Source organism: Saccopteryx leptura, chromosome 1, assembly GCF_036850995.1.
Source record: "Saccopteryx leptura isolate mSacLep1 chromosome 1, mSacLep1_pri_phased_curated, whole genome shotgun sequence".
In the NCBI taxonomy this organism is placed as follows: domain Eukaryota; kingdom Metazoa; phylum Chordata; class Mammalia; order Chiroptera; family Emballonuridae; genus Saccopteryx; species Saccopteryx leptura.
The window spans coordinates 34,841,110-34,866,552 of NC_089503.1; the positions used below are offsets into that span (position 1 = coordinate 34,841,110).

General features: G+C 36.3%; 1 protein-coding gene across 1 annotated transcript in view; it reads right to left on the reverse strand.

The window, feature by feature from the left end:
- ANO3 (anoctamin 3) overlaps window positions 1-25,443 on the reverse strand; it is a 242,626-nt gene that overhangs the window by 76,528 nt on the left and 140,655 nt on the right. Inside the window, exons 6-12 of the mRNA XM_066364170.1 lie at window positions 25,147-25,247; window positions 19,873-19,917; window positions 16,039-16,170; window positions 12,382-12,488; window positions 10,652-10,707; window positions 9,294-9,415; window positions 4,606-4,740 (exon numbers count right to left, since the gene is read on the reverse strand). Of these exons, the coding sequence (XP_066220267.1) occupies window positions 4,606-4,740; window positions 9,294-9,415; window positions 10,652-10,707; window positions 12,382-12,488; window positions 16,039-16,170; window positions 19,873-19,917; window positions 25,147-25,247 (698 nt within the window). The remainder of the gene's footprint in view (window positions 1-4,605; window positions 4,741-9,293; window positions 9,416-10,651; window positions 10,708-12,381; window positions 12,489-16,038; window positions 16,171-19,872; window positions 19,918-25,146; window positions 25,248-25,443) is intronic.

A 25,443-nucleotide genomic window follows, 5' to 3' on the forward strand; every position in this document is an offset into this window, starting at 1 on the left:
GAGAAAGCAATTAAATCACTGCTCTTGTCAAATAAACAGATGTGAAGAATTTGGAACACTTAGACATTGTTGGTAAAATGGTACAACCATTATGGAAAATAATGCAATTTCCTTAAAAAATTAAAGAATATAACTACCATTTAATTCAATAATCCTACTTCTGAGTATATGTCTGAAAGAACTGAAATAAACATCCTGGAGAAAGACCTACACACCCATATTCATTGCAGTATTATTCACAACAGCCAAGATATGGAAATAACCCAAATATTCATCAATAGATGAAGGGATAAAAAATGCAGTATAAACATACAATAAAATATTATTCAGTCTTAAAAGAGAAGCAAATCTGCCATATGTAACAACATAGATGAACAGAGGATATTACACAAATTGAAATAAGTTATAATAGCAGGACAAATACTGCATGATTCCACTTACATGAGTTATCTAAAGCAGTCCAACTCATAGGAACAGAACAGAATGTTGTTTGCCAGTGGGAAGAGGAGAGGGAAAAAGTAGCTGCTGTTCCAGTGGTATAGAGTTTCAGTTACGCAAGATAGATAAGTTCTGGAAATTTGCCCTACAATGTTGTGTTTAGAGGTATCAATACTGTAGTGTGCACTGAAACATTTTTGAAGAAGGCAGGTCCCATGTTAAGTTTTCTTATCGTGATTTAAAAAATATATTAGAGGTTTGAATCCTAGCTGACCATTTATTAGATATATTCCCCTGACCACGTCATTTACGTCTCTGAAGATCAATTTCTTTCTGTATAGGAGGAGGTGATATCTAGCTGTGCTATTACATAAGGGGTACTGATAATGCACCTGACATGTCACAGGCAGTTAATGCATGAAAGAAACCCTGTTTCTGAGGATGTTGTGTGGAGAGGGTTTGAGAGGTCCTTTAGGACTCATCTGCTTTGGAAAATTATTGTGTGGTTAATACTGAGGACCATATCAATTCCTTGGTGAATTTTAAAGCCAAAGAAGAAAGAATGGACTAGAAAGATGGGGTTTCTGTTCTTTGCTTTGGACCTGAAATGCAAAGCCTGAGAAGCATACATATACACTTGTTTGCTCATTTTCATATTTCTGTGACATGCCTTCTCCCAGGCACAAATTTGACCCTAATTGATTACATAAGACAACTGAATGTAAACACATATGTATGTGTACTTATGCATACAATAAATAATCTACCACTTGATTGTTACATAATTCTACAATTAAGAACTATGACTTAAACTCATACGAACATAGCTGGTAGAAACATAATAAATACAATCCAATTCCCAGCTTTTTAACTTTTGTTCCTCTGCAATAAACAAAACAGAGCTTAATATATTTAAACTGAAACAAAGCAGCACACAATCAAAGCCCTGTCTTCCCCTTACCGCCAGGATAACACCTAAGCTTAACCACGTCTGACACTTTGAATGGAATTTTTCAGCTCCATGAAATTTTAAAAGTCAAGATATTCAGTGAAGCTTATCTTGATTTAGAATAGAAAGTCTGACAAGATCTTAATTATAGTGTGACAGAGGTATCAGTAATAATACCATAAAGCACTGGAGAAAAGAGTTGGCTAACGCCTTTGAAAACACTCCTTGTACTAAAGGTTAAAGAAGACTTATCTCATACAAAAAGAGCTGAATTTACTCCACTGGTACAGAACTCAATAGGAACAGCATCTATTCCTTTCATTGCCTTTTGTTCATTGCCAGTTTTGCAGGGAAGATGGGGGAGTCTACATGATCTGGAAAAACCTTGTCAATATGCGTGGAATCAACTTGGACAGTAGCTAGCTGTCTGAGAATCAATTTCTGTCTGGGTTAACTCATTTTTAAAGAGTATCTTTAATACCCTAAAGACTCCCCCAAAAAGGCTGTTAGAAATAATAAACAAATTCAATAAAGTTGCAGGATATAAAATGAATACATACGTATCACTTGTGCTTTTATACAACAATAACAAACTGTCAAAAAGAGAAACTAGGAAAACAATCCCACTTACAATTACATCAGAAAAAATAAAATACTTAGGAATAAATTTAACCTAGGAGGAGGATCTATATACACTGAAAACTATAAGACATGAATTAAATAAACTAAAGAACAGGAAGGTGTTGCCTTCCAGAGTGGTACTGGCTGCTAAACTCTGAAAAAAACCTGTGACTAGAGAAATGCTTTGACCAGCAGGCATCTTTTTGCTTTCGTGCTAATTATTATTTAGACTTGATACCGAGACACCAAATCAAGGCAGTTGGTTATGGAGAAAGATTCATTTCTAGGACAATGAAAGAACTTTGTTTTTAAGAAAAACAGTTACACACACACACATACACACATATGCATATTAATATTATACACTTTTTAAATTTTTTAGTTTATTGTGTTGGTGTGGTTTCAAGTCATGTATTTAAAAATACACATAATTTGAAAAATTCAAGGAAATGAATTCACATGGTCCCATTAAATGTCATCATTACTACCCAGTGGGAAGGCCAGAGTCAAAAGTTGAAGCAAAGAAGAAAAAAGTGCTGAGTGTTGAAGGAGGGGAGAGGGGTTTTGAACTTAAAGATGCCCTAGTAGTGATTCATGAAAGAGAACAACACGCTGTTAAGAGTCTTCAGTGCCAGAGTGACTGTTGCCTCTGCTGAAAAATAATGTATTGTTCTTATAGCCAGATCTTTTTTTTTTTTTTTTTTTTTTTTCTTTTTCTGAAGCTGGAAACCGGGAGAGACAGTCAGACTCCCGCATGCGCCCTACCGGGATCCACCCACCACGCCCACCAGGGGCCACACTCTGCCCACCAGGGGGCGATGCTCTGCCCCTCCCGGGCATCGCTTTGCCGTAACCAGAGCCACTCTAGCGCCTGGGGCAGAGGCCAAGGAGCCATCCCCAGCGCCCGGGCCATCTTTACTCCAATGGAGCCTTGGCTGCGGGAGGGGAAGAGAGAGACAGAGAGGAAGGGGGGGTGGTGGAGAAGCAAATGGGCGCTTCTCCTATGTGCCCTGGCCAGGAATCGAACCCGGGTCCCCCGCACGCCAGGCTGATGTTCTACCGCTGAGCCAACCGGCCAGGGCTATAGCCAGATCTTGAGTTACTACAACTTTAATGGAACAATCACTCTTCTGATAAATGCGTGATGATGATTGTGGAACCTTATTTCACTACTATCTTGGTATCTTAAGCTGATATGCAAAATATTTTTATTATATCTGTTCCTATAGATAGTAAGAAGGAAATAGAAAAATGATTTCCTGTTCCAAGGAAAGCAGACTGCTTAGAGCCAGGTTTATGTGAGATGAGTCTTTTGTTCAGACATCTTTAACCCTGTAAGGTTCCCTCATCAGCAAAAAAGGAATACTCACTTCCAAGGGTGATAATAAAGTTGATATTAAATGACACAACATATTTGGAAGGTCTTTGTATATTATAAGTGTTAAAAGAATTGATTTCACTTATATGTAGGATCTCATGAACAAATAAACCAACAACAAAATAAATAGAAACAGACTCATAGACACAGAAAATATAGAGAAGGGAAGAGAATTGGGGGCTGGGTGAAAAAGATGAAGGGATTAGCAAAGAAAGAAAACAGCTCATTCCTAGACAAAGGCAACAGTCCAGGGATTGCAGGAGGGAGACGAGGCAGGGAGGAAGGGAGGTGGAGGAGGAAGGGAGGACAAATGGCGATGGGAGGAGACTGCACTGGGGGGGTGAACACGCAGTGCAGTCAGTGTACAGAGGATGTGCAATGGAATGGTACAACTGAAACCTGTATAATTTTATTAACCAATGTCACCCCAATACATTCAATTTAAAAAATAAAAGAATTGTAGCTGTACAATTATTTATTTATTTATTTATTTGTAATTTTCTGAAGCTAGAAACTGGAAGGAAGTCAGACAGACTCCCGCATGCGCCCGACCGGGATCCACCCGGCATGCCCACCAGGGGGCGATGCTCTGCCCTTCCAGGGCGTAGCTCTGTTGCAACCAGAGCCACCCTAGTGCCTGAGGCAGAGGCCATGGAGCCATCCCCAGCGCCTGGGCCATCTTTGCTCCAATGAAGCCTCGGTTGCGGGAAGGGAAGAGAGAGACAGAGAGGATGGAGAGGGGGAGGGGTGGAGAAGCAGATGGGCACTTCTCCTGTGTGCCCTGGGCGGGAATCAAACCCGGGACCTCCACACACCAGGCCGATGCTCTACCACTGAGCCAACTGGCCAAGGCCTATACAATTATTTTAACTAATGTATTGAGAGAGCATTCTAGACTTCTAAATGCTATAGAAATGTAAATTATATAAAACTGCCTATTGCATTAATGGCTTATGATGTGGCATAGATTAGAAAGAGAAGTTTGGCATGAATAGAAAAATTTAGAACTTGTGCAAGAGAATTTACATAGAGAAATGACCGTTTTTTGTTGTTGTGATGCTCCCCTACCAAAAACAAACGAACAAACAAAAAACTCACAAAAAGCCACAAATAAGTTGTAGTGCCATCAACTTGTTTTTTTTATAGTCAGTATTATCATAAAGCTTTTGTCCAAACAGAAGAAGGCCAACAATTTTCAGTAAGTCAGCCTGTAGCTTACCTTACTTGACTTGTATTCATTGTAAATATTCCATAGAAGAAAACACACAAGCCAACCAATGCTGCAGGAATCAGCATCCCAGTGTACCATCCCAGCCAAGCAAAGTATAGCCCAATCTTCTCACCAAAATATAGCCTGCATGAGAAAGCAAATGATAGCATAAGGCAACCGAAGTGACACTACAAATACTGATGTCACACCTAGTCAGAATTTCAGATGGACATTTGAGGCTACCAGCTGGTTCCCTTGGCAGCTCCATCTGGGTTGTCTTAATATTCATGGTTGTTAATGATTCTAATAATGGTGTGACACTGTTTATCTTTAAACATTGTCCTTATAAGAACAGTTTTATAAAGTGTGTTTATTTCTGTGTTAAACTTTTTAATATGGCTCATAAAGCTTTTTCACAAGCTAATTCTTGCTTTTCTGCATCCTTCTAGTGGAATCCCTTGATGTTTTCCACGCACAAGGCTATGCTATATCATGCTGCTTTTGCATAAATTAGAAAAAAACTCTCCTCTCTAGGTGGATGGGGAGAACAGATTCGGCTTCAGGCTCCATCTGCAACCTTGGCCAGACTCCCTTATGTCAGACACAGGCTACACAGTTACGGCACCTCTTCTTCAACAAAGTTCAACTACGCAGTTCCTAGAGCCCCAGGTTCTCTCCTTGGTTCATGCTTTGGAATATTACATTTCACCTTCTTCTTGTGTCTGGCTTGTCCTTATCCTTCACTTTCTATATCACTTCTTCCAGACAGCTTTTTCTGACTTCCACTCCAGCCCTGGGTTCAATGTCCTGCCTTCACCCACATTTCAGTGTGCTAAATTTAGACACTTCGGGGCAGTTATCGGGCACGCCTCTTTTCCTCTCCTTTCCCATGACCGCAAACTGCTGCTAGGAGGTGGACTCTGTCTTATTTCACTTGTTCCCACCACCGGATGTGTCAAATGAACCTGAAGGGATGAATGTATTTTATTTTCCTTCAGCTAATGAATACAGTTTATATGGAAGTGGCAGAAGAATAAGATGGTTCTAAAGACTACTCAATCACTCTTCACCAAGCTCACTATTAATATTAACTGTCACACTGTTTATAAAGTTCTGGTAGGAAAGAGTAATTTCTTGAATGTCTTTACTACTGTTTGATCTCTGTTTTCTAAAAATTATTACTTAACACACACTTTTGTCCTGGCAATAGTTTTAAAGATTGCTGTTTTATAGTTCATTTAGAAATATTGCACTACGCAGTGATTCTTGCTGGGAAGAATTTTCTTTTTGAAAATTATTCTTTTTCTACTTTTTTTTCTGTATTGTGCCAACCAAAGTTTGTGTATCTTCTATCATGTGGAGACATAAAGTAGTTCTCTATTAAGTATCATGTATCTAATATTATGGATGTTTTTTCATTTATTTCTTCTAGGAGACATGGATTACAAGTCTATTCATTTTTTATACAATGATAATGTTCTACTTTGAAAAAGAAAATAATTTTAATAACAGGTATTGCAACAAAGCCTTTGTGGCTTTAAACAAGTGTTCCTCTGTAGGATGAAGTAGGGTTCTTTTTTTTTTAGCACCTATTACTAGCACATCAGAGTATCTTTAGAATAATTATAGAAAACTACACAGATAGATACCATATACAAACAGTATTATATGATAACTTTTCATTACACATTGTTAAATCTTAAGAGCAGCAGCGATATTATTTGACAGGAGTATAATCACCTGAGTTACATCAAATTTCAGATCTGTTTCAGGAGAGGAAAGAAACAGTTCTAGGCAAAGAAGGCTGATGAAAACACCTTGACCTAGAGCATTGGTATTCACAACCATGTCGGCTATCAAAGTGTCCTTTAGAGGTACTCAACAACCATGACAGCAAGGAAGAATCAGGGACTGCCATTGGTGTTACTGCCATCACTCTGCAGCCACAGCCCTTCTATGTTGATCTTTTTTATATTGGTACCTTATGTGATGTTTTATTTGATGATGACAGGAATCTGCTGCTAAAATAATCTCCATCATAAATAAAGAAATCATGAATTGAACTGTTTTTAGAGAGAATTATTTCATTTAGTTTTTACATTTAAATCCGTCTGATGACTGTGGTCAAATATTTTTTAAAATGCCACACAACTATTTTGTGAAGCAGGTGTTGAGATATGAGAGCAAAGAGGAAAATGGCCAACAAAACATCTATGCCTATATTTATATTTCAACAAGAATTTAGTAAATATATATTCAATCCCAGGATTTATATTCTAGTAGCTGACAATGTTTAAAATGTGCTCTACTCAGATTCAAATATTTTCCATAAGGAAACAGACTGAAACTAAGAAAGGCTCTGGCGAGTTAATGTTTGGATTCAGTCTTAAAATGAAAAAAGAAAAAGAAAAAAAAACACATGTCCAGAAATGGTTGTTTATAAAAAGAAAAAAAAACAGTTAACAAACCCTCACCTCCCGTCCACTCTGAATGAGCTGCCTGCTTCCACATGAGAGACTCCAGACCTTGTCTGTATGACCACTGTGGTCTCCATCAACCATTAGCAAAGTGTCTAAAATGCCCAACTCCTTAAGACCCTCTTTCTCTCACTACAAATAGGAAGCAACACCGTAAGACCTCCATGTCCTGAAAACGGGTGGTCTTAAGAACAACTTTACTCCAAATAATTTATAAAAGTCATAGATTTTAAGGTAATTTTCCTGCTGCTTGTAGAAAACTGAGTCTTGGACTAAATTCTATGCACAAAACTGTATAGTTTCATATATATTTCTGCCTCCTCACCACTTCACTGTTGATAACAAGCAAGTCCCTAGAGTGTGAACCTGCTGAAATGCCATCTGCACTCTTCTATGGCCTTCATCCGGCTGAGCTGTTCACCACACTCCTCTTCCCTCAGCGACCTGAACACGAAATACATGTTTTTCATAAGGAATACCTTCTTCCAAGAGCCGAATAATTGCTAATAGCATCTGAGCAAACCTATTTACTAAAAATAAAAATTGCTCATTGAAATGATCTGAGCAGTTATAGCAATGTTTCCTATATAAACTGAAATGATTGCCTGAAAATCCCAACTTCATGGTTTAATTCCTAATAAACATGGTATTGTGAGGTAGGTCATCTCACTATGTTTATATAGCTTTAAAATAATCTTTCACTCATATAAATATAAATCTGATCAATGGTTTATGATTTTTGGATTTAAAATCAAAGCATCCTAAATTTGGATATACCCATGTACTTACTGCTTGAAATAAAATTGGTTTGGTGCAGCATACAATGCTTTGTACATCTAAATCCATGCTCTTCCCTTTTCGTGCCTGGAGGCCCCAAGAGGTTCACCTCCATGGACTGTATCACCTATAATTCTTTCTTCTGGCTTTCTGATGGTTTGTTGGACAACTGAACGTACCAGTAAGACATCACAGGTTTGGAAAAGAGAGATGTTGCGGTATCTGTTACCCTGATTTTCTCCTTTTTGGGTTATGGTTTGGCTGTAGCTGCTTTCTTCCTCAGACCATAGCTCCTGTTGGGCATCCCCCTTCCTATGATTATAGCTTTTGGCAAGTTCCACCAACTGTGTTCTTCCCTTGCCCTGCAGGACTAAGTTAGATAAAGGTATCCAGCTTTTGCTAGTCCCTGGAAGCTTCAGCATCATTTGTTGGTTCATCTGATCCTATTACATTTCTGCATATAATTCTTTTATGAAATTATCTACACATTCCCCTTCTATTCTCTCGGTTCTATCAGTTTCCGACCAGCACAGTGACGAATACAGTTGTGATTCTTGATATTTATATTTCATAAATAATTCAAAGTATATAACTTTATAATAGAAATGTGGTTTTTTTTCCTTTCGTTCTAGAAATATTTATAGTTAACCCGGGACTGGATTCAGTCCTTTTTAATACATATTTTCTGATTTAAACAAACATTTTATCCTCCGTCAAAATAAAATTAGTCATGAATGTAACAGTATTTCAAGACTAAGTTAAGTTGAAGGCTATTGCTCACTGGAATATAAATCCTGGGATTGAATATATATTCACTAAATTCTTGTTGAAAGGTAAATATAGGCATAGATGTTTTGTTGGCCATTTTCCTCTTTGCTCTCATATCCGTTTTCTGCTTTCCCAGTTTTGATTTGTTTTCACAAGGAAGTAGGTTACGCCAGTTCCGTTGTAAATTGCTCCTGGTTAAGCTGGGTCAGGAAGTATTAGGAGACTCAAAGATGGAAGGAAGGAAGAAGCCGGGTATTCTCTCTTCTATTGGTTATCCTCAGGGCTATGTCCAGAGTACATGGTCTTTTCATAGAGCTACTCCCCACACTTTCACGTCTTTACAAGTGATCTAATCATGGATTAGTCCAGGTATTGGGCACTGAAATATACTTTACACCTTTTTCCTTTCAGCTTTAGGGTAGTTAGCAATTTTCTGCTGTTGTTAATCTCTGATTGTCTCATTATTTCTGTTTGCTATCTCAACTTTCCCACTCCCTAGTAACCAATTTTCTAAATTAAGTTTCTTTTATTGAAAAGACCCCATAAGGCTTATTTTTCTTTCCTGGTTACATCCTGATACAGATAATTTGAGGAGTAAATGAAATAATTCTAAATCTAAGAAAATGGCAAAAAACCCCACATATATGTCTTCCGTTATTGATCTAGCTACAGTACCTGATTAAATCCAAGGGCTGGTGCTTGTACCACATTCCCCAGCGTGCCCAGCGCTCATACAGCAGGTGTCTGTTATTCTGAGGTCCGTGGGTTTTGATGGGCAGGCTGCTCTTGTAGGCTCCCTGAAACAGGTAAGTCAACACCCTTCCTCTTACTGACATTTGAACTAAATAAGAATTGCTTTTACTTTTTCCCCCCACATAGAATAACTTAATAACTTATTGAAAGCTTCAGAAATAGTAAACGTAAGCTCATCTCTGGAATAGTGATGTCTTTGTATATCTTTCATTCACTGAAAATATTCTGATAATTCTTATAAAATCCTTCCTTAAATTCCTTTTTTTTTGTTTCAAAATCAATGAGATTCATTTATTTTCAAGTAAATTAGACTTTACTGTGTGGAACCTAAGGTCTATTACTATACATAATAACTTTAACATCTTGAGAGAAACTAGAGTCCGGTTTCTTGGGTTTAAAACTGTACCTTTGATACTTAATTTTTCTATGCTTCAATGACATATTAAGTGTAGTGAATATCACTGTCACTCTTAGAGAGTTTTTGCAAAGATTAAATGAGATAACCCATATAAAATATTTAGCTCAGTGCCAAATTGCAAGCGCACCACTCATTGTATCTGTTATGAGTTGCCCTATTCTGTGAATTCCTCAAGTACTGGGATGATGTCCTGCAAGTCTTTGACCTTTATAAATAGAAGAGTGACCAGTTTTGAAACTGCAGATGTGAAACCTCTAATGACTTCATTCTATATTCAAATGCAAAGTTACTTTAAAATGAATAAAAGGTGTGTGTGTGTGTGTGTGTGTGTGTGTGTGTAGGGTTTAAAATTGATTGAGATTTAATTTATGACTCAGCAAGCAAACTGCAGGTTAAAGCAGGATTTTCTACTTAGAATGGGTGGAGAGGCAATAATCAGGAAGAGAATCAAGTGCACAAAGGGCTGAAGGTTTTCTATGGCTTTGTGTTTGATTTTCAGGTATCCCAAAGTAGTATGCACACATCAGGGTCTGCCTTTTGGGAATGGTGTAGACCCCAAAGTGGGTCATCACGGAACTCTGTGTTGGAGCAGAGGGAAGCAGCTGGGGTGGTTGGACAATGTCCCTGAGCTCCCTCTAAGACTAGACTTCCTGATGCGGACAAACTGCAGGAGGCTTCAGGAGCTGAAGAGTCAGTATACAGCCACAGATGAGAATGGAGGTCTCAGAAAAGCCCAGGCCAATCACTGACTGAACCCTCCTGGGAGAGGAAAGCCAGACTTAATTCTTTAAAAATAAATTGGGATCAAGCATTGAACATGAGAATCCTATTTTTTAAAATGGAAATTGCATTTAAAAATTACCTCATGTGGGGGAAAAGCTGCGATGTATGAGCCATTGTTTATCAGTTTGCAGATACCTGGAAAGAGAAAAAAAGAACAGTTCTTGAGTTACTTTAAATGAAAACTTACTTCTAAAGCAACATACATACACTTTGCACAGTAAATTAATTAAAAAACTTAAAATAAATAAAGTGACTTCCATAACCATATCACCTAGGAGGACAGTAAGGTCACAAAAGAGATGGATGCTAATCCTGTCCTTACAACATTAATGAATGGAGAGTGCAAGGTGCCAACATAGGTTTTCACTTTGCCACATTATGAAATGGGAGGAATTTGAATATCCACTCATTTGGGATCACATGAGTCTAAAGCAATATTTCTTTTTCCCAAAACAAAATTTGGTCAAGGAAGCAGAGAGATTCCCCACCCTTCAAAAGATCTCAAAAGGTTATTGGTGTTGAGACATCTTTGAATTATTTCTTGTTTAATAGATGTATTATGTGGATGTAGTTTAACTTATCTGTCAGTTGCTAATGACGAACAGTTAAAGTATTTCTAGTTTTATTCTATTACAAAGCCACAATGAACAAATGTCTACATCTATTGTTATTCAAAATCTGATTATGTCTTTAGGATATTTTTCAAGAATGAAATTTCTGTTCCAAAGTGTTTCTACATTTCATATTTTGATACATATGGCCAAATGTTCTTAAAAGACTTTGTTATATTGTGTTTTATTAAAAGGCTGAAAAATAGACTGATTAGAGCAGGGGTCTCAAACTCGCGGCCCACGGGCCGCATGCGGCCCATTGAACAATTTTGTGCGGCCCGCAGACTAATCCATGAAGTTCAAAATATTTTGGATAAAATTAAGTAAGCCTAGGGGCCTACTTGTATTTTTCATTTATCTAGCATCCTAGCTAGATATTAGCTTAGTTAACAGCAGTTGTGATGCGAACTACAGTTTGTGGTTGTTTTGTGACACTGAGTAAACTGCATGTACGATTGTGCTTGTTGTACTGATTTTTTTTTTGTTTTCAACTGCAGTGAGAAAAGTGTTGCGTAACAGTTGCCTTTTATAGACCTAGTGCGGCCGCCGAAGGGCTGTGATCTTGCTCTGCGGCCCACATGCTGAGTTGAGTTTGAGACCCCTGGTTTAGAGTGCGTGTTCAATGTGTTATATATTCATATTTAATACATAAAGGCAAAGCTTTAGTTGTTACATAATTCTAAGAAATATTTGTAACTACAAATTCTACTTTCTCTGCATTTTTAATTAGTGTTCATACCTACTTAAAAATAATTGATTGATTTGAGTGAGAGAGCAAGAGAGACAGAAACATTGATCTGTTTCTGCATGTGCCCTGACTGGGGATCAAACCGGCAACCTCTGCATTTTAGGACAAAGCTCTAACCCAGTGGTCCCCAAACCCAGGCCGCAGACCAGTGCTGGTCTGTGGGCCATTTGGTACCAGTCCACAGGGAAAGAATAAATAACTGACATTTTTTCCGTTTTATTTATATTTAAGTCTGAACAATGTTTTACTTTTTAAAAAATGACCAGATTCCCTCTGTTACATCCAAGACTCACTCTTGATGCTTGTCTTGGCCACGTGATACATTTATCTGTCCCACCCTAAAGGCCAGCCCGTGAAAATATTTTCTGACATTAAACTGGTTCGTTGTCCAAAAAAGGTTGGGGACCACTGCTCTCATCAACTGAGCTACCCAGCCAGGGAGGTTCTTACCCACTTTTGATATCCCATTTTCATATTTTGTATGTTGCAGCATATGATAGACTATCCTGCTGCGGGTAGCGTTGCTGAAGAAGGTGTCCTTATTGTTTATTATGAAGCTGTTAAGATAAGGGGACTGGTTTTAATATTCAGAGCAAAGCACAGAACCCAGGAACAGTAACAACTTCCTTAGCAGTCACTTATCAGTTTTCTTCTTTAAACTAATGCGAGTGAAGTATAGCAAATCAGAAGAGAAATTATCCTCTTCAAAAAAAAAAGAATTAATTGCCAGAGACTAAATAAACATAAATCATACAGGGCATTCTCCAATATTTATTTTAATTTCTTTCTGTTTGTCAGAAAGCCTGGATGTCTTCATATGTTTTGTGTAGCATTGCACAAAGTGAGAATAGAGTTTCCATCAGCTCTCATTCATTTTAATTAATCAGTGTAGTTCCAAATAGAACACATTAAAAATTGATGTAATTCCCCATGCCACACTTTCCAAGCTAGCTTATCCTGTTTACAGAACTTCAGCAATGAGCAATAGTTCTCCCTTCCCCTCATGCCCGATTCTGGCCCTACATAGGAAAAGTTGTAAGGAGGAACCACCTGAGAGTTAGTGGTGTAAAGAGCAAAAGGGTGATCCAGAAGAAAGGAGGGTTCTGTTTTGCCATTTACTTCATAACATACTGGGAGCCTCAAAATAATGGAAGTGTCCTGGCGCTCACTCAACTGCTGGCGATTTCTGTTTCCAGTTGTTTTATCTTTGTGAATGAGAAAGCATCATTTTCTCTGACTTAGTCCTGATGTATTAGAGGTCTTCTGTTGTCTTTGCTTTCTGTTCACTGACCAGATTCAAACACTTGCAAAACAAAATAACTTTTACAAGTAAACTGTCCCCGGGTTTCTCATATGCATTTGGTTCTGGGTCTCACGGCGTCTTGCCTAAGTGCTGAAAACAATGTCCTCCTAACTGGCCTTGCCATTTGTCACTTGACTTTCACTGACTCCTAGAGGACTCCAAATATTCACACACTAGCAGCTCTCCAAAACACATAATGAAATTTCTTATTTTTCTTTGAGGTTCTCTATTCTTGCATTTCAGCCTCCCTTTTGGTCTTATTATAACTCTGAATTCTTGTAACTGTTAGCGTGGCGAATCGTAGACTCTTTCATCATCTTGCGATGTTATCCTTCACTACCTCAAGACTTTGCTGTTTCTCTATCCGCTCCGCTACCTCTCATCACCTCCCTTGACATTTTTACGCCTGAAAAGAGCTAGCTCCGTCATAAAGGTTTCCTGATTCTTCTCTGGATGTAGTTCCTCCCCTTTCCACAAAAATGTGCATTTTGTTTGTGGCTTTCTTAACGCTTTCATTTTACTTGCCCTATATTGTGGTAATCTGCCTAGCTATTTATTTTATTAGACTCAGAGTCCCTCCAATATTTTGATGTTGTGGTTTTCATTTTTATACTTAAATGCACTGAGTAGCAGTGCTATTAATTATAAAAATCAGCAGGAATGTTCATTAATTATTTTACCATCACACTGCTTCAAAATTCTCTGAACAAATATTTCTTTAGCAGAAAAATTTCTTTCCTGTGGAATTACAGGTATTGATCGACTTACGACCTATGCAATTTAAGATCGTTCGACTTTACAACCACAATCACTAGCCATGACTGCTCCGCGTCTGGCAGCACAAGTGTTGCCCAGCTGGGAGTATGACAGTGCTGTCCAATAAAATGTTTCATACATGTTTATATATTTTGATATGTTTTGCAATTGGGAAAATGTTTCCTATGGTATTTTTTACCCCTGTATTATGTATTTTTGTATGCACCTGTATTTTGTAATTTTGTATGTTCTGAAAATATTAAACCAGTTGTACTGGTAATGCAGTGTTTTACTTAAACCTGACGAATGTAAAAACAGGAAACAAAATGGTGTAGAGATGATACAAATGGCATGAAATGAACAAAGAAAATTATGATATATAACAATAATGAAAGAGAATTATGATAAAATATGACTTAAAGATTTTTATAACATCATTTCACAGTACTGTACATATAGCCTACTCAACTTACGACCAAATCATGTTACAACCAGTCTGTCAGAACCAATCGAGGTCGGTCGTAAGTTGAACACTAGCTGTATGTTACAAAAAAAGGTAACATGATACATAAGTAAAGAAATCAGTTACAGAATTTGAGGAATTGCATAATGGCATAGAGAATGACCGCGACAAGGGGACTGCAGATAAGATTTTCAGAGGTCTCGCTGAGCTGGTGCTTTCTGAGTGGGAGATGAATGATAGATAGGAAGCAATATGCAATGTGAATATCAGGGGGGAGAGCATGTTAGCAAAAGAGAACAGCAAGAGCAGAGTCTGAGATGGAATTAAACTTGAGCTTTTGATGGATAGAACTGAATGAAGCCTGTGTCTCTGAAGTAAGTTTATGGTGTGGAAATTACAGCAGATGAGATGATAAGGTTGAGCAGGAACCACAGCCCATATGGCCGCATGGTAGATGATAAAAAATTTGAATTTAATTTAAGTGTAAACAGGAGGCCATTGCAAGGATATAAGCAAGATGGTTGAGATTTTTCAAAGGTCATCCTAGTTTCTTGGGTTCAAAGAGAAACAACAGCATTTTCTTTTTTATCTGGTCCATTACAGAGTCTAAAAAGTACAATAAAAGATAAAGAAACTTCCATGGAACTGTGACCTCTCTCTAAATCTTACAGTTACTTAGACTTCCATTCCTTCCTCCACTTCCCATAGCTGGGATCAAGAAGAAGGCTTTTATTTCTGCTTCTAAGAGTAAATAATAACATAAATAAAGTATTCAGAAGTGAGAGGGTTTTCCACTGATTACTGCCTCTGTTCCATGTTCGGTGGGCAGGCGTTCTGTGCCTTCCTACTGCTCAATTCTCCACATCTCTGAAGATAAATCAGTCCCAAACTGTGGATAGCAAATTGATCTCGCAGCTGTAGACGTACTAATATGTGCATTTCTCCATATTTATGTTTATCTTATTTTGTTTAATTGTTAACATTTTTGTCTCCTCCAGTAGACTTAAAGTACTGTGAAAAAAGACTATGTCATAACCTCAATCTGTATAATGTAGAAACTTAATAAATAGTAAATGAATAAATAAATGACTAGAGATATATTGTTAGCTAGATAGGCATGTAACAAATCCCTAAAAGCTTTCATTTTCACCTTAGCTTAACAAGATTAAAGCAAGATAGAATAAGCTAACATATACAAAGTAATGCAATATAATTATAAATATACTTTATTAATTAAGACAATTCAAACATGCTATTTCACAGCAATTCTATTATTATAATTATCATCATTTTGGTTCCTTTAACTACAATGACTTATAACTATAGTAATTATTTTGAAAGGATGGGAAACTAGACAATGAGTTTATAATTAATCATTCAATATTGGAATGTTTCTAAATCAGAGTTGATAGTAATGTTCACTAAGTGTGGTTCTAAGTTAAGTATACATTTTAATAAAATGATGCCTTATGTGACTTATTTGGCAAACAATGATACTGGTCTCGGCTATTTTTATTCTGTCAATAACTCCCAGATAATGAAAGATACCAAGGCAGGTGGTGGGAGAAAACAGATGGCAACTCACTGGTGAATCCGTGCACGGCTGAAGGGGCCTGTGTAGCAGTCTGACTCCTCCAGCTCTGGAAAAGCTGACTTGTCGAGAACCATTGGGTTTTGAGACATCCATTTCTTGAGTCTTCTGAAGTAATTGTGTACCCTGGCACAAAGTTGCGTTTTAGAATTAGATAAATTTGCATTCAAGAGTAATGCCTACTTCCACTGCTATTCCAAAAAAGAGTTCCAAAAATACATAAACGTGCCCACACTCACAATTCTCACACATGCATTCCTCTTGCTTCCAGGAGGAAATGAAAAAAAAATCTGAATTAAAAGGTTAAACAAACTTCGTTAGAACCAAAACAGCTGTGAAGGCTGGGGGATGAGGTATGAGGTGGTGGGGAGTAGTGAGGATGAAATCATTGAAGTTTTCTGATTTCCAAAGCAGTTACAATTTGTTCTGCCTCCATGAAGGGTCATTTTGAAGATGCTTTGATAATTAAGTATGAAAATGCTTTGTAAACAAATGATAAATAGTAGCAATAATAAAACTATCACCATTTCATAACAACCTGCCTGGAGAAATGATGAACTTCAAAAGCTGGATAAATGCCTGTACATTAATTATCCCCTCATGTTTCTTGGCTAAAATATTCTTGTACAAAACACATTTCTAGGGGGAAAAAAAGCACAAGTGAAATCTCGGTGCACATAATTGATTTTGTTTCCTTCTTTCCAATTACCTAGAGATTGGGTTTTGTAATTTTCTAACAGTGACCACACACACACGCACACACACACAACTTAAATTTTCTTCTTCAAAGGTAAATTTAAAAGAAAAAAAATCAAAATCACTCATTTCCTTAGTTGAAAGTCTAAATTCAGGCAGACACATGACATTTGTTTTTTCAGCGTGATATAATTGCATAACAGCTTTTTCTATTTATTTGCTATCTCCCCAGATGCAGCCACAAAAGAAAGGAACAAAGAGAGTATTTGCAAAAAGTAAATTGTAATGAGGTTGACTAGAGTAACATTAAGAGAATTAAAGATCATTTGAAATACCTGATAACTGAATTTTCATTTCATGAAATTAAACAGAAAGTAATAAATACAAAATAATAAAATAAAACATAGGACACATGGTATAGTGCTCACTTTTCTTGTTTACTTTTAGATTTGACCAAAATAGAAATAAAAGAACATGTTTTTCCACTATTAAAAATGTTGTTTCTTTAGGACTTAATATACACATTTATTAGACATTCTAAATACGTGTGTTCTAAAACTAAATTATGACAGTATTACATAAATAGACATATGTTGCTATATTCATATACAGCATTTTATCCTTCTGCAAGTCTCTGAAAGAAAGATTCTTGTTTATCAGAAAACCCACTAATTATGCAGCAGCAAAATCTCATTAATTCTAGCCCTGGCCAGTTTGCTCAGTGGTAGAGCATCAGCCCAGTGTGTTGATATCCTGGGTTCGATTCCCAGTCAGGGCACACAGGAGATGTGACCATCTGCTTCTACACCCTTCTCATTCTCCCTCCTTGCTTCCCCTCCCACAGCTTTGGCTCAGTTGGTTCAAGCAAGTTGGCTCCAGGAGCAGAGGATGGCTTCAAGGCTTCTATTTCAGGTACAAAAAATAGCTCGGTTGTTGAGCAACAAAGCACCTGTCCAGGATGGGCAGAGCATTGCCCCTAGGGAGCTTGTTCGGTGGATCCCGGTGGGGACACATACAAGAGTCTGCCTCCCTTCCTTGCCTTTAATAAAAAAATCTCATTAATTCTATCGAGTACACAAAAACAAACCCCAACAATTATCAGCACAGCCAACATTACGCAGGCACATGCAGGGAAAGACACAAAAACTTGCAGTTGTAAATTTATAAGTTATAACATTCCAATGACCTTGGCTTTATTATGCAAAAATAAACTTGGAAATTTGCTACATAGACCAAGACGAAGCTCATTCTAAATCTGAGCATGCTAACCAGTCAAACAGAAAAATCTGACTTGGCTCAGAATCATTATTAATAATAGTTTTTATAAAAGAGCAATTTGAGTACTAATTCCTTTGTTTAATTTTTTCTTTTTTTTATTAATTTTTAGAGAGGAGAGTAAGAGAGAGAGAGAGAGAGAGAGAGAGAGAAGGGGGAGGGAGGAGCAGGAAGCATCAACTCCCATATGTGCCTTGACCAGGCAAGCCCAGGGTTTGAACCAGTGACTTCAGCGTTCCAGGTCGATGCTTTATCCACTGCGCCACCACAGGTCAGGCTAATTCCTTTAATACTGTTGTTCTACTACTACATCCCCTTGGCCAAGATTGACTTATTTTGTCACCAATCTCTACTGCACTTAAATTTAATGTTTCCAAGAGACCAATATTCCCGTTTTAAAATTGAAAATTTTCCTGTTATGAAGTTCTAAATTATATTTAAATTTTTTAAAAAAAATTATTCATTTTAGAGAGGAGAGAGAGAGAGAGAAGTGGGGGAGGAGCAGGAAGCATCAACTCCCATATGTGCCTTGACCAGACAAGCCCAGGGTTTTGAAATGGCAACCTCAGCATTCCAGGTCAACACTTTATCCCACTGCGCCACCATAGGTCAGGCCTAAATTCTATTTAGCCATTTTCTTGGTAAAGAAACTAGATTTACTGAATTCATTCCTAAAATGGTCTTATATTTATCCTAGATGATGCTTCTCATTTTTGTGTCATTCTGACTTGTAGTATCTTGCAATATTATTCAATAGAGCATACTCTAGCCTGACCAGGCTGTTGCACAGTGGATAGAGCATCGGACTGGGATGCCGAGGACCCAGGTTCCCAGCTTGAGCGCGGGCTCATCTGGTTTGAGCAAAAGCTCACCAGCTTGGACCCAAGCTTGCTGCCTTGAGCAGGGAGTCACTGGCTCAGCTAAAGCCTCCCGTCAAGGCACATATGAGAAAGCAATCAATGAACAACTAAGGTTTCACAACAAAAAAACTAATGATTGATGCTTCTCATCTCTCTCCGCTCCTGTCTGTCTGTTCTGTCTATCCCTCTTTCTGACTCTCTTTGTCTCTTAAAAAAAAAAAAAAAAGCATACCCAATCCACCAAAAGCACATTTTTGCTTTTGTTTATTGATTCTTTTGCAATGAACAAAACAGCAAAGTGTAAGAAGCCTTTTGTTTTAGGATTCGTTAAATGGAAACTCATTTCCTCCAATGGAACAGGGCCAAGGCAATTCAGAAATTCCAGGCAATTTCATCTTTTTCAGGCTTGTGGTTTGATTAATTCCTTTGTCACAGCTACTGTTACCCAAGTAGGTAAAGAGATGCTCTTTTGAGATGAAAGCTCTTGAAAAGAACTTTGTTTTCAACACTAGGATCAGAAGGCATTGTCAAGTGGTGGAAGCAAAGTAGGTCTGTGATTTGAAGGTGCTGTGTAGCAGTTCGTCACTGGGAATATTCGTCTTTCCACCTCTGCTAATTAAGAGATTTGGATCAAATGGTCCAGAAAGTTTCTGTTGGGTCAGTTGTTCTATTACTCTACTAGGTCACATTCACCTATCAATCCTGGTTTCATAGATATTTTTAAAATTAAAATTTCCTAAAATGTTAACTTGCAATTATATCAAGTGAAGACTGCAGAAATATCAATGGTACATAACCCCCCCCCCCCAAAAAAAAAAAACCCCAACGATCTATTTTTAAACATTGTTAAATTTGGCAAAATTCAGTTTTGAAATCTCTTAAATCAATAAAGTGTCTTTTCCTTAAAATTTACAACTGTTCATAAGGGTAATCAAATGTGTATTTTTTCCCCCAAATGATAAATTAGTCTTTAACAAATTATGCGTCACCCACCAACCTGCCCATTGGTTTGTTCCTCCGGTCAGTGTAATAAGATTTTTTCCTGAAAAATAATAGAAAACAGTTGGGGAAAGTCAGAGGAAAATAGTGACACCGGTGAGTAACAACAGTCAATCATATTGAGCGTTTCAACATTCTAACTTCCACATGCTTAAGAAAGATATAAAATCAACCATATAATAGGGAGATATCTGAATTCACATTGTTTTAATTTTAGAATCTAAGTTACTAGTAAAAATACTTTTATAAATCAATAAATCACTTTTTAATATTTTATTTTTAATTCTATTTTTTGAAGGTCTTACATTGCTACACAATGTATATTAACTGGATCACTTGTTTGTTATACAAAGTCATCCATCCTTCCTTCCATCCATCCATCCATCCATCCATCCATCCATCCATCCATCCACCTAAACACATATGTAAAATTATTTCTTATTTTTCAAAGAATGTTAAGGTATAACCTCTACAAATTGGGAGAATAAAAAGGGTCTCTACCCTCAAAGAGCTTCCTCTACAGTTGAGACAAGTGGTTGTTATAATAAAAATGTGAAAATGCAGGAAAACAGAGAGTGCTGTGCAAGTATCTAGGAACCGATCTCAATTAGTTTCTGTAGATGAAGGAGAAAGAGACAGGGAAGCCTTCCCAGAAGGATGTTATCTAGGTTGAACCTTGAATCATGAGTAGGAATAGTCCTCTGAAGAAGTACTTGGCACATGGCATTCTAGACCACATATGGAATGGTTATGAGAGCAAGCTCAAATGTGGTAAGATTCAGGGAATTGTAACTAATTTGGTAAGAACTGGAGTATAAATTGCAATCTGAGTATAGTGATAACAGAGGTGGAAGCATGATGAACAAGGCACAGATGGTAAGGAGTCTGACTACTACTGCTAAAGTAGGTGTGTAGAATGTCTGATTTTAAAGAATTAAAAATCCTAGTGACCGAGGTTAATTAATTTCTTAAAAGAGTTTCACAGCATCCTCATCTTGGAACTTGGGAATGCCATTCTGGGCCTTATAAAATGTCTCTGTATTCCCACTCATCAAAACCCATTACAGAAGATTAGTGTGGTATGTAGAAAGCAGGGCTGCGATTTAGGACTATCTGTACATAGTCTTCTGTTAACAACTGTGTACAAAACAAGAAAAACTTCTCAGCTATCATATTTCAATGCAATCACTGGTCATATTACTAGAAAATAAATTTCATTTTGTCTATGCCATACCTTGACACTAAATTCAAATATAGAATTACAAAACTTGCTATGTCTATTAGTTTAAATATCTTCTCCCTTCATTTTTTCAAACGTACATACATTTGTGTGTATATATCATTCAATCACCATTGGACTATACACCCATCTTCACTCTGAATCTCCTCTATGTAGGCTCTCTTGCATTATGTTCCCCATTGTCAGACAACTGTTCACTGACTACCTTTGTAGGATATCGTACTTCTTGAAGACAGTAGTTTCATATCATTTGACATTTTTGTGCCTGGCATATACTTGTCACATTATTTGATAAATAATAAGCACTAAGATTGCTGATGTAAATAAATGAGTGAGCCTTCATTTAATTCATAGTTGCAATTATCTCCTTCAATGCCTGAGAACACTTGACAATTAATAAACATTTGCTAAAGAGGTATCACTAAAAAAAACTACAGATGTTAAAATTAGTTTAAAATAATTTTGGCATCAAAAACATCCAGAAATATGATTAAGAGGAGATAAAAATTATAGTTATAATTGTTGGTCATGAATACGATAAGAAATGAAAGCACGGCATATTTGGATTAAACACTGTTTTCTATCTTTATTGCTGCTACTTTGGAACAAATCAACAAATAAAGGAAGAAAGTCATATAAGATGAATATACATACTTTTTAGACCACTTTTATTGTAAGAGTAAATGAAAGTAAAATAAGAGATACAATTTTTTCAATTAACAAGTACACCATATCTAGGATGAATTATATGTGACAATTGGTACTGTCCAGTCCTTTACTGGGGACTAGATATTGCTTATCTTGAGAACATGTCAGTAATAGGGTGTATTTGTTTGTGTGAAAGAGTGAGATTTCTGTAGGTCTTTGCAATTTCTCAGCAAATTGCCTGTGATGCACATCACATTCTAGTTTAATGCTTATTCTATAATAAAAATGTTTCCTTCTTCATCTATATTTGTGGAGAAGTTTTCTGGTTTAGGGAGATTTTGTTTTTAATTATATACTCCCTAAAATATATATACAAGGATATGATGAAGTTAATAATGACGTGCAATTTTCAGTTTTCTACAAAAATGAACCTGCAGAACCAAATCATTTCCCACACATAATCCTACATGCTGTAATTTATTAACTATATATTATTCAGCGACAGAGCTTCCTTTATTTCTCCTTGGAAAAGAGTCTGCTATTTTATACCTTGTATCAGGGCAGCATTTATCTAGCTATGTACCCACTGAATACACAACCACTCAAAATTATAAGTAAATAATTATCTCAATACTGTTTCCAACCAGTGTTTCATGTAGCCAAGTGGTCACACATGGAGATGACTGCAAGGCCAGCTGAGGAGGGCAGTCACGTGGATGGGATCCTGGGACCCCTGCTCCTTGTCAAGCAGAACTCCTTCCATTTCTGTATCTTTTATTCTGCTCTATAGATTGAGATCCCTATGTTTTTATGTATCTTATCTTTTGAGTAAATTATCCTTTGTGTAAAAGAATAATCTAAGTTTAATCCTAACTGTGTTTTTTAAAAATGACTGTTTTATCTAGAAAAGATTGTTTTTACTAACTTGAAATTATTTTTCCCAATTTTCTATATTTAACATATTTGTGGAAGAGGAAACTTGAGGAAAGACAGAAGGTTGATCCTATGGTAGAACTCCACCTGAGAAGATATAGGATTACCGAATCATCCTAAAATAGTTTGACCCTTTTGATGTGAAAGAGGGGGTAAGAACAAATAGGAAACATCTCTTAGTCAAAAGAAAAATAATGAGAGCTGGACTTTATATTTCTGGAATGTAGAGATGACAGGTTAAGTCCTTCCTGATAGGATAAGAACTAGAATGTAGATTATTAATCCTCTGAAAATTTCTAGGTTAATTGTAAAACATCAAGTCACATATATAGGTCATATTTACTTTGGAAGGATAATGAAGCAAAGAAATTGCTATAAAATATAGGTATATACAATTCTATAATATATTTAAGCAGACCATTTAGATAAATTGCTTAAGATTCATGTTCAAACAATAAATTAGCTGAAAACTTTTGCAGGCAGGGTAATAACTTTAATATCTCTTTCTGAATAAATTTGCTTTTCTTTGTGGAATGTAATATGTATGTTTCAAAACTGAAATAACATGTAGATTAGCTAAACATGGATAAAATATGCATAAATCTTTAAAAAGATATACATATTTTCCTCTTTAAGTTCTTTGTTATTCTTGAATATTTTAATTTTAAGATTGTATATATGTTCTTAAATGAGATAACAGCTGACAGTTGGAAACTGAATTGGCCATCATGAAAATACTTTGTTATGTTGCTTATGCTTGAATAGCATTCTCTTTTTGTGAGCTGAAAACTATCCAAAATTTCAGGAATATCATAAATAAATGAGTAGTTAGTTACTAAGGAGTTAGTTAATGCTGTATCTATTATTTAAACTGATCTGGAAAGATGTTTCCAAAGAACTCTGTGTTCCAACACTTCTCCAACTATTTCCCCAAGAACATCATCATATTAAAATTCTAAAAATTTCTTTAACAGATGGAAATTTGGGAAAGGTCGCTCTGTATAACTGTCTCTAGAAATTTATAAAAATTATATGATTGTTAAAATATTACAATCTCTGAGACAATATTTCTTTCTCATCAGCATCAGAATTATTTGGGATGTTTGTTACAAAAGTATATATCCAATCCCATCCTAGATTTCATATGCCTGAATTTCTGGGTGTAGGTTCCGTGAATCTTTACTTTTACAAAGTTTCCCACGTGATTTTGATGCACTCTAAAGACATAATGAAACTCACTTCTGTAAAAATTCCCTACAGTGAAGAAACACTGTATAACTCAGAAATTCAGAATCATCTTGGGCCACAGGATATTGTTTTACTAAGAGTCTGTAGAACTAGTATTCTTTTGATACACTTGGGAAAATGTTTCATATTTTCTAGTACATTATTATTAAATTATGAGAATTTCAATGGCATTTTCTGTAAGTTTTATAATGTAGCAATTGTAAATTTTATGTTGAAAAACATATTATAAAGACAAAATTTCAGCCACATCAATAAAGATAGTAACAGCACAGGCTTGTGGTTTCTATATTTCTTTCTTTAGATGTATCAGGACTCTTCTTTCAAGTGCACCCTTACCAGGAAATAAAAAATTAATACTATTTTTAAAAAATGAGTATCATAAAACTTAAGGATATCAGCACTCATATCAGAGTTGGCTTCTTTCACGCTACAAGGTATAAGGATTTCTCCACATTTCTGAACTGTGCTTTTACTATTCTTTCATATTCATTATCTAAAGATCCTCTTTTTATTAGTATCTTGTTACTCTGTACCTTTTAAAATTTTTTAGCAGGTGATAGATCACACTACACTCCAAATAAGTTTAAATGTCCATATCTTAAATGTGAGTTAACATTTTGCACATAGTAGGAACGCTGTTGAATTTAATTTTGAGAAATGACGGAGGCAAGTCAAACATTCTGCATATAACACAAGATATGCAAACATAGAAAAACATTCTTATTCAATCTTTGCTTGCCTCTAAAAAAGACTGGAAAATAATCTTTGAACTGAGCTGGCGTCTCATTTATGTTTTCCTTTGATACTGAACACAGAGCTAAGAAACCATCTGGTTCAGCTGCACCTAAAGAATGATTCTTGCCAACCAGCATTGAGAGAACACTGAATTTGTGTTTATAAGAATGCTAAATACTTACACTTTGTGCCTTCCAGGAAAACAATAATTATTTTATCTACCCACATGAACTAAGAAATGAGACTGATCTTAGAAATTATGTTATCAGTTAAAATTTGAAAACAACTGTTTCCCCCTTCCTCTAGGCAAGTCCTCCTAGAATTATATAAAGTCAACAGGGAAGCAAAAGTTTGCCACATTCGGCAAACAGATTAGAACATATTACATTTATTGCTTTACAGTTCTTTTTTTAAAAAAACATTATCTTAATATTCATTGGGAGATAATGAAATAAAATTTGAATGTACCTGAAGGGCATCCTGATGTTCAGCCTCTCTGCATACTTGCACAGCGTGTCCCATGGAATATGAACTTTAATAAACATGATATCAGTATTTGCAACAGCTGGCTGCAAAAGACAGCAGGACAGGCACCATTATTTAGAATCAGAGCTGTTGATATCATGGGACAATGTGATCTGAGAGGAAAAACATTGTCTCCTTATCTACACGTTCATCACCTTCACTAATTTAAAAGTAATTTATATGAACAGAAATTCTTAATACATAAAAATCTTAAATAAAATTATAATAATGACATCATAT